This window comes from Brachionichthys hirsutus, chromosome 15 (assembly GCF_040956055.1).
Source record: "Brachionichthys hirsutus isolate HB-005 chromosome 15, CSIRO-AGI_Bhir_v1, whole genome shotgun sequence".
Taxonomy (NCBI): Eukaryota; Metazoa; Chordata; class Actinopteri; order Lophiiformes; family Brachionichthyidae; genus Brachionichthys; species Brachionichthys hirsutus.
The window spans coordinates 12067260-12080006 of record NC_090911.1 but is presented as its reverse complement, the minus strand read 5'-3'; the positions used below and the strand labels follow the sequence as shown (position 1 = coordinate 12080006).

The following is a 12747-nucleotide window of genomic DNA, read 5'->3' as shown; positions in this document are numbered from 1 at the left end:
TGTAATTACCATCGGTATGAGGACGGTTGTCTTCCCGCCGTCCCGACGGACGCTCCCGGCTTTAATTACGGGACGTCGGTCGACACGCACGCACGTTTATTTTCCTGTTGCGTCCTCAAAACCTCAATGACGCTGCAAACTGCTGCCTGAGGATGACTCATCACTTTCACAACAACAACCCGTAATGTGCTTTACTTCCATGGCAACCGTCCTCCCATGCAAATCAGGCCGCGTCCTCCCGGCCGGGCGCTACGACGGTTGCAATCCTCGGGGAGTCGCCGGCTACGTTTCGTTTCCTGCTAGTTGTTTCAGCAGTCGATAGGTTAGCATCTCCCTCCACGCCGTAACCCGACACCGCTCACCTGTAACACGCTGTTCTGGTTGTCGCATTTCTACGAATATTCCTCTGCAGAACGGAGCAGAGAGCTATTTTGGCAACAATCGATCTGTAAGATGACTAGTCCTGATAGATCGCTATTGATAACGGGGGAATCTTTGCCCCCCCCCCTCTTGTCAAAGTAACGCAGCTGAACGTGGCGGCTCGATGAAACAGAGAGACCCAGAAAGGGTCGGATCAAAGGAAGCAGGCAGGGATGGTTTCCATTGGAAACGCCCCCCCCCCTTCAGCATCCTGCCATTGATCCGGGGCTGTAATTCTGTAATGGCTGCTCTGACCCGCTGCCCCCCCCCCCCCCCCGTTTCTGGTGCAAATTGGCTTTAAATGGCTTCACTTTGTGGAGCGCTCGGCTCCTCTGATTGCGTTAGCGTCCGCCCGAAGGGGCAGAGGCTCTTGTCCCCGGCGACAGCAGCGTTAATTCATTGGTTGTGTGCGTCGGTGCTTGGACTTTATCTTTCATCTACTTCAGAGGTCACCCAATCAGATTGATGATGATGAAACAAATAATTGGAAATTTCAAACAATTACAATCTTTGTATTTAAAAGTAAAGCGTTGGGCTCTCCAGGTAGGAAGCGGAGCGACGTTTCACTCCCGTCGTCTCCCGGCCTTTTATTTTGACGAGGTTTGTCGTTTCTTCTCTCGTCATCCATCTGTTATCTTCTCTCATGGTGTAATTAGGCCATATTATCCTCCCTCCTCAGGCCTGATTATTCAGAGCAACAGATGCCCCCTCTTCCCACTTCCTTCCTCCCATCCACCCTTTCTATCTTTATGTGCAGCACCGGAGCAGATCTTACTTCAATAGTTCCCTCCTTTTTTTTAAAATACCTTTTGTCTTCCTTCTTCTCTTCCGTCCTCTTCCCCTCGTCTGAAATTCGGATGCTAAATGCTAAATGAATGTGCTTTTGGAACGCGTAGCAGGAGAAGACGTTCGTTTACCTTCTCGAGCGAAAGTCTCACAAAGATTATTTGCCAAGAAACGTACGAGAAGTGAGAAAGCCTCCACGAAAGGTCTATTTCTGGCTAATTGCTGACCTGCGGCGTCCCTCAGGGCCGCCCACGTGCTGCGTTCAGGGCCTGACACCGTTTGAGTCGTGCGCACGCTCCTCGTTTCAGAGCGCATGCATCACCACATTAATGATTGTCTACTTCTAGAAACGGCTCTGGAGATATGAGTGATGATGTCACTGGAAAAACAATGGTGTCGGCATTCCTCGGCCACTGAAACAGAAAATAACAGATGTGATGTGTTCTTACCTGGGGGGAGGGGGGGTCCAAAACAAACGAGATGCTCCCAGGAAGTAAGATCTCATAGCCTGTGAGAGCCCTGATCACCCCCCCCCCCCCCCCCTTCTGTCCAGGTGCTGATATCTGCTGAAGATGAGTAGCAGCGGGGAGCCCCCCCAAGCGGGGGAGGCTCTGAAGAGGAAGGACTGTCAGCCGGATCACCGGGGCCCCAGGTGAAGACCCTCATAGGCCCAGAACCGCCGTCCACGTTCCAGAGAACGCCAGGCTTTTATTTCTTCCACTAACTTTATAAAAGGAAGCTCATATAACTGTGTATAAATACTAAAAGAATGAATGGTAAACAACGGCAGGAAGTAATACACGCAAAACGACAAAATAAAACAGGAAGTGAAGAGAACTTCGGTACTGAACTCACGGCGACCTCCGTTTAAAGATGGCGACGTTTTCCCTCAAACCGGGTCAGACACAATAAACTCTGAAAATCAAATATGCTTTTATTTTTTAGAATACAACCAGAAAGTCGTTTAAAATTAGGACACGTGGGTGGAGACGACGCAGGTTCAGCCCGGGCCTACATTTCAACACTGCTTTTGCCCCCCCCCCCCTCGTCCTCCAGCCCTAAGAGGAGCGCCGAGCGGAGGAACAGGGAGCAGGAGAACAAATACATCGAGGAGCTGGCTGAGCTGATCTTCGCCAACATCAACGATATGGACGACCTCAACGTCAAGCCAGATAAATGCGCCATCCTGAAGGAGACGGTGAAGCAGATCAGGCAGATCAAGGAGCAGGGTGAGGATCTGGCTCTGCGATTGAGAGGAAATCAATGCAGCCAATGACAGGAAATGAGGTCACATGGTTCCTGCCTGAAGCCGATTGGTCAGAGAGTGTAAAAACAATCTTACTGAACCCACGACATCAAGAAGAGCCCGTGTGGTTAAAACCATCTAATCCTTTTGCCGGTTTTCCCTAGCAGCCAGCTAAGCTGGTTAGCTGGTTAGCTTCTACCAGCTAACCTGGTTAATCCTTCCTCCTTTCCTTCTGTTCCCTCTCATCCTTATCTTTTGTCAGTAATCATATAGTCCCTTCTTTCCGCCAGTCTTCTCTTTATTTTTCCTTTTTCCTTTCCCCTCCTTCCATCTTCTCGTCCTCCCTCTCCTCCCGTCATTCCTGCGGCCAGCCGGTCGGTGGCTGCGTGTTTTAGCTGCGTTTGTGTCGGAAAACAACAGCTGAGTAAGCACACGCACGCACACGCACACACACGCGCACACACACACGCACACACGCACACACACACACACACACACACACACACAGCTGCCCGGTCGCCTTTCGGAGCCTTCTGCCGTCCTGCCGTGTTTTCACGCATCGTATTGTCATTGCAGGTAAAGCGCCGGTGGCTGATGCTGATGAGGTGCAGAAGGCGGACGTGTCTTCCACGGGACGGGGTGTCATCGATAAAGACACCCTCGGGCCCATGATGCTGGAGGTGCGCTCAACCAATCTTTGCCCCGCCTCCTCCGAGTGAGCGAATCATTTCACTGGAGAAAGGCGCCTGCGTGTTTTCCTGTAATGAGAGCTTTACTGTGTGGAGCTCTTTACGCGACCCGTCGTGTAGAGCTCATTCAGAGCCCTCAGCTCTCCCTGACTTTAAACGGCGCGGCGCCGGACGGGGACGCCAAAAGATAAGAGCACGGAGTTTACTGAGGAGTAACACGGGATCCAATGAGTATAAATACCCTGAGTGACAAGCCAGATTAGAACAGGACGGACACACACACACACACACACACACACTCACACACACACACACAGACACACAGCATTGACTGCGCTGTCTTCTTCCTCTTCCTTTCTTCAAACCCACCCCTCCGTTTTTAAATGTGCGTCTTCCTCCCGTCGCCTCGTTTCCCCGTCTCCCTCCTTCCCCCCCCCAGGCCCTGGACGGCTTCTTCTTCGTGGTCAACACGGAGGGCCACATCGTGTTCGTCTCGGAGAACGTCAGCCAGTATTTGCGCTACCAGCAGGAGGAGCTGATGAGCACCAGCGTCTACAGCGTGCTGCACGTCGGAGATCACGCCGAGTTCGTCAAGAACCTGCTGCCTAAGAGCCTGGGTCAGAACCGGCGCCCTGGAACCCGGTCCAGACTCTCGAGAGAATCGTTCTAGAGTCCCTCTGTCTTTTTGTGTCTTCGCAGTCAACCATCGCAGCGGCGATTCATCCAGCAGGAACAGCCACACCTTCGACTGTCGGATGTTGATCAACCCTCGCGTCGACGGCGACGCCCGGCCGGCGTCGGACCAGCAGGACGCCTCGCAGCAGAGATACGAGACCATGCAGTGCTTCGCTGTCTCCGAACCCAAATCCATCAAGGAGGAGGGAGAAGGTATGTCCTCCGCCTGGCGCTGCTCTCTATTGTGTCTTTGCTTCCTCTTTGTCTTCCAGTCCGTCTCTCTCTATTTGTTCCTTTGTCTTTACTTCTTTGTCTCCCACTCGTTCTTTTCTGACTTTCCATCACAGTCTGAACTTTCTGTCTCTTCCAATCACTTTTCCGTCCCCATTTTCCCTGTCTCTTGTGTCCTGGCCTCCTTTCATCGCTGCTCCTCTCTTCTTGTCCTCCTCTCCGCTGACAAAGAGTAATTAGTGGGTGTCACTTTGCCATCTTTCCATCTTATCTTATCACACAGATAGACACGAGGGAAAAGAATCTGTCTGCCGTCCTAATTTTAGATACCCGACAGACATTGTCTCTGGCGGGATGGGGGGGGGGAGGACGTCTGGCGGGCAGACGGCGGGGCTGCAGGTCCAGACTGAGGTTTACAAACTCTCTAAAATGTGTCGGCATCGTTGTAGAGATCAATAATGCAGAGCTGAAGTTAATTAGGTCGGGGTTTGGTGGATTTGTTGCCGACCAATCACGGTACCGACACCCCCAGCAGTTGAATTCTATGACTCAAAGATCAATGACGATGAATAAAGCAGGCCTGTTGAAGGTGCAACAGGTGACGTTAAGGGTTCGATCTCCCGGGTGAAACCAGCTCCAGTCTCTCACATCGTCATTGATGCTGTAGCACAGCGAAGGATCGTTCCGACCCGAATGATTCTGAACTTACAGATTTCCAGTCGTGTCTCATCTGTGTGGCGAGACGACACCCCGTCAAAGAGAGACCCGTGATGGCCACGTACGAGAGCTTCACCACGCGGCAGGACCTCCAAGGTAGAACGGGAATCATGGTGATGGGAACACGATGAGTCTAAAACAGCCTGCTAACATCGGGCATCCTACCTGTCCAGGTAAGATCACGTCCCTGGACACCAGCCTGCTCCGTAGCGCCATGAAGCCAGGCTGGGAGGACCTGGTCCGGAGATGCATACAGAGATTCCACCTGCAGACCGATGGGGAGATGTCCTTTGCCAAGAAACACCAGCAGGATTGTGAGACTCTACCGTACTCTACTCTACTCTACTCTACTCTACTCTACCCTACCCTACTCTACTCTACTCTACTCTACTCTACTTTGCAGTGTTGAAGAACGGTCAGGCGCTCAGTCCTCTGTACCGGTTCTCCCTGGCCGACGGCACCGTCGTCTCGGCTCACACCAAGAGCAAACTGGTCCGTTCTCCGGCCACCAACGATCCACAGTTCTACATGTCGCTGCACATCCTGCAGAGGTACCGCCCACCCTCCCCGTTGCTCTGTTCAGACTCCAGCAGCATTCTAATGCCTGAAGCGTTAGCGGTACTTTCTGTTTCAAGGGTGGGTTGTGAATCTTTAAGAAGAGGAAAAGACAGGAGGCGGAGCTAGAAGTGGCGGAGGTGAAGATGGCGAGGTTCTCCTTGGGAGTGACCGGGTTGGATAGGATTAAAAATGAGACAATAAGAGGGACAGTGAAGGTTAGACGGTTTGGAGACAAGGTCAGAGAGACCAGACTTTGATGGTTTGGACATGTCCAGAGGAGAGACGGGGACTATATCGGTAGAAGGAGGCTGAGGATGGAACTGCCAGGGAACAGGAATAGAGGACGACCCAGGAGAAGAGACATGGACGTAGTGAGGGAGGACATGAGAGTGGCTGGTGTTGGGGAGGACGATGCAAAGGACAGGGTGAAGTGGAGAAGGTTGGGTTGAGCTACACTGTGAATGAGGAGAGCGAGCCATAACTGAGTGGCGAATCAAAACTACAAAAATAGTTCTGTTCTCGCAGCATTCCAAACAGCATCGTTCTCACTCTTCCTGTCCTTCCAGGGAGAATATGGCTGGGATGACCACAGACCAGGGCGTGGCCAAGCCAATGACTCCAAGCAGTGTGGGCGGGGCTTCCCCTGATGCGGGCGTCACTGGGAACACGCACCACTCGAGCGCCACGGGACGGGGCTTCGCGGCCGTATTGGGTCGGGTGCCCACGCCTCAGGGAAACACCCACTCGCTCAAGATGGGCAGCCCTTCAGCCCAGGGCAGTCCGGGGATGGCGACCAGCAGCTGTAGCAGCCCCCGCCTCCCCCAGCATCCCCCTGGTTCTTTCTCTCCTGCAGCCAGCCTCCACTCGCCGGCCTCGGTTTGTAGCAGCACAGGAAATGGACAGGGGTTCAACTCGCTCGGTGCATCGCAAGCGCCCAACCAGAGCCCCAGGGTTTCCCAGGGACTCCCGGAGGGGCCGCATCCGGAGCCGCCTGAGAGCAGCAGCCAACCTGCCAAGAACAGTTCCGGCTCAGAGGGCGACTTATTTGGGACTTTTGAGGAGCAGCACGACTTCTTATCGTCGCGGAGCCAAGAGGGCGAGCAGGAGGAGGAGAGAGACGGCGACTCCGACAGTTGTGGGGATGAGCTCGGCGACGCCCCTCATCATCCTCTGAATACGAAAGGACACACCAAGCTGCTGCAGATCCTCACGACCAAATCAGAGCCCTCTGAGCCCTGCTCGCCACCGTCCTGCCCCCTCGGGGAGGACCAGGACTGCAAGGACCAGAGCGGGACCGGGGGTGCGGGCGGAGCCGGGCACAACAGCCACTCCACCTCTTTGAAGGAAAAACACAAGATCCTCCACCGGTTGCTTCAGACCAGCTCCTCTCCGGTGGAGTTGGCCAAGCTAACGGCGGAGGCCACCGGGAAAGATCCCACCGGTCCAGAGTCGGCTTCGGGGGACGGCGGGGCGAAGCAGGAGCCAGGAAGCCCCAAAAAGAAGGACAACGCTTTGCTCCGCTACCTGTTGGACAGGGACGACAGCAGCATCCTGGAAAAGGCCGTCAAGGTGGAGCCGGGCGACGGCGCGAAGCAGTTCCACGTGAAAACGGAGAAGCCCGAGGCGGCGTTCAGCGTGGCCGACCAGGTGGGGGGGAGGGGGAGGGAACGTTTCTGTGTGTGTGTGTGTGTGTGTGTGTGTGACTGAACATCGCGTGACCTCATTAGGTTATTTTTAGCTCCTCATCTATTCACCAACAGAACGGCCAGAGGAAACGTGTGTGTGTGTGTGTGTGTGTGTGTGGGGGGGGGGGTTGTTCCCCACCGGTGGGAACGTTGATTCATGACCGCACGTTTCCGGTTTTGGACGTTAACATGACTTTTCCGCTGTGGCTGATCCCAGACCAGTGAGTTGGAGGATCTGCTGGAGGACCTTCATCAGCCGCCCCTCAGGCGGCCGGGCTCCTCGTCCTCATCCTCTTCTGTGCCGCCCGGTTCCTCTGTGGACAAGCAGACCATCATCAGCAACATCCTGAAGATGAGGGACGGTGGCACCGGCAGCCCCCCCAGCGGCAGGACCTTCCCCCCTGCTGGGCCTGGAGGTACGCCCGCCTGCCGTTGGCTCTTACGATCGTTACATGTGGTTCGTCCTGATGAGAAACCGTGTTCTTCCTCTCGGCAGACTTCAACGGTTCCAGGCCGGGCCAACCGGGCCAGGGTGCTCCCGTCAGGGGCGTGTCCACGGACAGCGGAATGGGCCCCAATCCCAACGGGAGCAGACAGTTCCCCCCTCAGCACAGGAGCAATGGGCCGTACTCCTTACTGCAGCAGCAACAGCAGCAAGGCATGATGGGAACCTACGCGGGCTTGGCCAACCAGGGGGCCATGACCCACCCAGGTCAGGCAGGAGGAACCGAGTCACATCTAAAGACTGTGTTGAGGTTCTGGTCCAGTTTATGAACTCATAGTCTTCTGATTGGTTCTGTTGTACCCGACTCAGACATGCTGAGTAACGGGCCGGTGCGTGGCGCCATGCAGCAGGGCTGGGGTCCACAGGGGCCCATCGGGGGCATGATGGGCCAGGGCATCGGTTGTATGGTCCCCAACATGAACGCTGCGCTGCAGACTAGAGGCCCGCCTGGATCCAGAACCATGGTCAACATGCAGATGATGGGAAACGGTGAGGAGCCGATCGGAGAGCAGAGCCGGAGAAATCCAGAACGGACTCTGAGGTTCGCTTCTTTTCTTCACCTCCAGAGATGGAGATGGGCAACGCCGCTTACCATCAGCAACAAGTTCCGGCCAATCATAATGCACCGTGGCCCGACCGGATGATAGCCGTGGATCACTATGGAAACCAAAGCAGGTGCGGCATTTAGTCCATCCTACAGCAGAAAGGCAGAGACGTCCGTCCGTCAGTCAGGGGTAACACGGAGTTAACCTGCAGGCCTCCGTACGGCGTTCCACACGGAGACGGGATGGGGTGCTGCGGGACCGGTCCTGAGGGCCAGCCGGACGAAGGAGCGCTGCTCAGCCAGCTGTGCTCGGTGTTGAAGGACTACGAGGGCCTGGAGGAGATCGACAAGATGCTGGGAATCCCGACGCTGGCGGGACAGGTGCCGTGAAGACGAAGGACCACGCGCTAGACAGTCCGGATTCCGTTTTAATGCGAGTGTCTCACCACCATGCAGGGTCCCCTGTCCCTCCAGGATCCGTATCTCGGCTCCTCGGACCCGGCAGCCGGCATGAAGCCGCTTTACGGTCAGCATTACGGCGGCCTGCCTCCTGATGGCGGGTTCCACAGCCCCTCCATGACTGGCCACATGGGGCCCCTGAGGGCGCCGCCTGCCGGCTACCCCCCGATGGCGAGGATGACCGGGAGCGTGGGAACCAGACCGGTCGGGATGAGGCCGGGAGGGCCTAATCCAGGAGGGCCACCTCATCCCAACAATCTGAGGCTCCAACTGCAGTACCGACTCCAATCCCAGCTGGTAGGCGGAGCCAAATGTTCGGACTACAATCACACGCTCACGTTTTTGTCTCTTTCATCCCGCTAATGGCGATCTCACGAGGGGCCAGATCGCATTAGCGTTAGCGATCCAGGGCCGTCCTGTTAGAGCGCCGCCCCTTTGTTCTTACTAGCGCATCGCCCGAGCCGAACCAACAGGGTTAGCGTTTCTGTTTCGTTAGGCCGGTCTGTCAGCAAAGACTTCATTCTTAATTCCATAAAAAAAAAAAAAACCATTAAAAACAATACTATATACCAAAGTTGAGACCGCCGCCTGGTGGCCAACTGTGGAAATGCAGCTGAACCCGCGCTAATGATTCAGCAGCATGTTCGGATGGGAGACGCGACTTCCTGTCGTCTAATGTAACTTCCTGTTGACATTAATTAGTTTGCTGTATCCTGTTTATCCCCCATGTAGAACCGTCAGCCAATGGCGAGCCAGATGGGCGGAGCGTCCAATATGAATCTACCTCTAAGGTCTAATGTACCGAACCAGGTCAGTCTGTGGTGAATGTGCACCGACCCGGCTTCAGTGAGTCCTGAAGCCAGGGCCACATCCAAAAAGGGGCGCCTGGCCTCCCCTGATATCTGATTGGCTGGCCAAAGTGCCCCCCCCCAAGGTTATTCTTACTAATGATTGGCTGTCTTTCAGTGAGCAGTGGGGAAAAGATCCTGGGTGGAAACTCCTTGACCAACATCCACAAACCCGAGTAGAGGGGCGGGGCAGGGTTCAGGGCAGCCAATCAGACGGAGACACCCCTGGGGGGGCATTCAGCGACCCTCCCTCCTCTAATCTTAGCGCGTCCGTTTGTGTCTGCAGGGAACCCTCAACGCTCAGATGCAGGCCCAGCGTCAGCGAGAGTACCTGAACAACCACCTGCGCCAACGCCAGCAGCAGCAGCAGCGCGCCATGATGATGCGGACTCAGGGCATCAACATGCCCAGCGGGGGCGCCGCCCCCACGCCGATGCCCATGGGCGGCATCAACCCGCGACTCCCACAGGGGAACCCGCAGCAGTTCCCCTACCCGGTCTCCAGCTACGGTACCAGCCTGCCCTCTCCTCCTCCTCATCCGGGCTCCCCCAGCCCCTTCTCCCCCCCTCCCTCCCCCAGCCGTCACCTGGGTGGGCAATACAGCGGGGTCATGACATCACAGCATGCCGCCTTCCAGTTCAGCAGTTCAGGTATACGACGAGAGCACCTGAGGTGGTGCAAATCGATCAATCGGTCGGTCAATCAGCCGGTCAATCAGGCGATCAATCGGTCGGTCAATCAGCCGATCAATCAGCCGATCAATCAGCCGGTCAATCAGCCGATCAATCAGCCGGTCAATCAGCCGATCAATCAGGCGATCAATCAGCCGATCAATCAGCCGGTCAATCAGGCGATCAATCAGCCGATCAATCAGCCGATCAATCAGCCGGTCAATCAGCCGATCAATCAGTCGGTCAATCAGGCGATCAATCAGGCGATCAATCAGCCGATCAATCAGCCGGTCAATCAGGCGATCAATCAGGCAATCAATCAGCCGATCAATCAGCCGGTCAATCAGGCGATCAATCAGCCAATCAATCAGTCGGTCAATCAGGCGATCAATCAGGCGATCAATCAGCCGATCAATCAGCCGGTCAATCAGCCGGTCAGTCAGGCGATCAATCAGCCGATCAATCAGCCGGTCAATCAGGCGATCAATCAGCCAATCAATCAGTCGGTCAATCAGGCGATCAATCAGGCGATCAATCAGCCGATCAATCAGCCGGTCAATCAGCCGATCAGTCAGCCTGATTCAGTCATTTGTGTGGTTGCTTTCGGTCTTCATCGATGGTTTCGTTTTTCTGTTGTTCGACCCGTTTGGGATTTGAACCCAGGTCCAGATCAATAATACGAATGATATGAACCCTAAACTGCAGGAATGAACCAACAGCAGCAACACCAGGACGCGATGTCGGGGTTTCCATGTGGGGCTACGACCCCACAGAGCCCCTTACTCTCCCCCAGGATGGGGCAGGGTCAAAGCCCCATGCTGCAGCAGAACCAGAACCAGAACCAGAACCTGGGGGGCCCGCCGGGCTACCAGGCGAGTGGCGACCTCACCGGATGGCCCCAACCTGCCAGCAACAGGTAAGATCTGAACCGTCACCAGATTTCTGGTGAATCCGACGATAACGGAGGGCGTCTCTCTTTGGCTCCGCCCCCTGCCAGCGTGTACCCCCATCATTCCCAGTCGCCGTATTCCGGAATGTACGGCGGCGGCAGCGTGAACCCCGGAGTCCTGCCCGGCAACCAGATGAGCTCCGTGAATCCTGAGCAGGTGAGGATGGGCCGGATGAACCAATCAGAGGCCACGATCTATGAGGGGGTTGACCTTTGTCCTCGTCGTCACAGGTGAGCGACAGCAGCCTGATCCTGGAGCAGCTGGCAGAAATGGATATGCTGAGCCAGGAGGCTGAGGCCGGTTCTGTAAGTACGTGCTACACATATTATGGGATGCGGGAACGTTCAGGCAAGGCACGGATCCGGGAATGTCTCGGGAACGACTTTAGACACGCCCCCGGAAGGACTTCTCCAGGACCGCCGGCCTCTTCACGTTTCCTCCCGTGATTCCGGTCTCTCTGCTTCTTTAGAACTTCTGCTGACCCCGGTTGTTGGACCGCAGGAGCCAATAGAAACGCAGCTTTGATGGGCGGGCATGAAGGCGCCGACGCGGGACAGAACGGACCGGGCCCTCCGTCATTAGAGTACACGCGATATTTATACTGTACTCTGTACTCATCCTCACATACAGCAAAGGCTGCCAGGACCGGGTCTGGACCTGGTCTGGACCTGGATCCGGGTCAGAACTACCTGAAGTCTCCAGGTGAAGCTGCAGCTAGGGGGGGGGGGGGGCTGTTTCAGAACCCGTAAGCCGCTCTGAAGAAGAGGCTGGGTTTAAAATGCTTCATCAGATCCAGAATGTTCTGCCGCCGACGCTCCGGTCCGATGGATGTAACCCGGTTAAGGGTCGCGTCTCGCGCCGGAGAGGTTTCTATTTTTAAGTTTCGAGAAGATTAGACAGATTTCGAACTGGGTGCGTTTCTAAAAGGACATTTAATCAATGAGGTTTTAGGATATTTAAATGTTTTGCAGGATGAAACTGCTAACAGGCTAGCACGTGTTAGCTTCACCGACAGATAGCGCTGTTAGCTGCAGAATAGCTTCACTCAGTTTCTACAATAATTGGATTCTAAAATAGGATTTATTTTGAGGCAGGATTTCAGACTTCCTGTCATGAGGCTCCAGGTATTTATAGTTTAAAATAGTTTTTTTATTTTAGAAAATTCTTTATATGACGAAAAGCAATCAAGTTTCTCAGAGTTGATGTTAGAATAATATATTTGATCTGCTGTATTGAATGAAGAAAAATGTGTAGAGTATTTTGTGCATACTTATATTTCTAATACTGTTTTGCAAAACAAGCAGCTTGGAGTTTTAGACAGAAACATTTAATCTTGTTGAAGTTAAAGTCCTGAAAAGTTCCCCCCCCGCTGAGATCCGACCAGTGGAATCATTTCTGCCTCCCACAAAACTCCGTGTGATCGTCATGGTTACGATCTGCTGACTCCAAAATGATTCAGTAAAACATAGTGAAGGATTCCTTAATTCATAGATGGATATTTTATCAGATGCTAAATAATATATTTGATATAATTACCTTACGATGCGAGGCATAAAGCCTTTGATCTGTGACTCGGGTTTAAAGGTGTGTCTGATGTGTCACAAGCTGCTGAGCGACTGTTTTACCACGTCGCACTGTAGCAACAAGCGTTGTCGCGTGTGCGTCGCCTTGGGGACGGTACCATGTCAGCATTTTTAAACCAAAGTGTAAATTATTTTTGTCTGTAGTTTCGCTGGGTTCCACCTTTTTGCACGGTCTAAGAC

General features: G+C 54.3%; 1 protein-coding gene across 1 annotated transcript; it reads left to right on the top strand.

Annotated features, from left to right (window-relative positions):
* Positions 1 to 1778: 1778 nt before the first annotated feature.
* On the top strand, positions 1779 to 11472 carry LOC137904385 (nuclear receptor coactivator 2-like). The gene is made up of 21 exons (XM_068748563.1): positions 1779 to 1858; positions 2263 to 2435; positions 3029 to 3132; positions 3581 to 3758; positions 3841 to 4029; positions 4759 to 4860; positions 4938 to 5078; positions 5168 to 5315; positions 5889 to 6969; positions 7225 to 7423; positions 7504 to 7719; positions 7822 to 8001; positions 8079 to 8187; positions 8269 to 8437; positions 8513 to 8812; positions 9248 to 9325; positions 9650 to 9872; positions 10740 to 10950; positions 11032 to 11140; positions 11215 to 11289; positions 11454 to 11472. The coding sequence occupies exons 1-21, from the start codon at positions 1779 to 1781 to the stop codon at positions 11463 to 11465; spliced, it is 4077 nt and encodes a 1358-aa protein (XP_068604664.1). The 3' UTR covers positions 11466 to 11472.
* The last annotated feature ends 1275 nt before the right edge of the window (positions 11473 to 12747 follow it).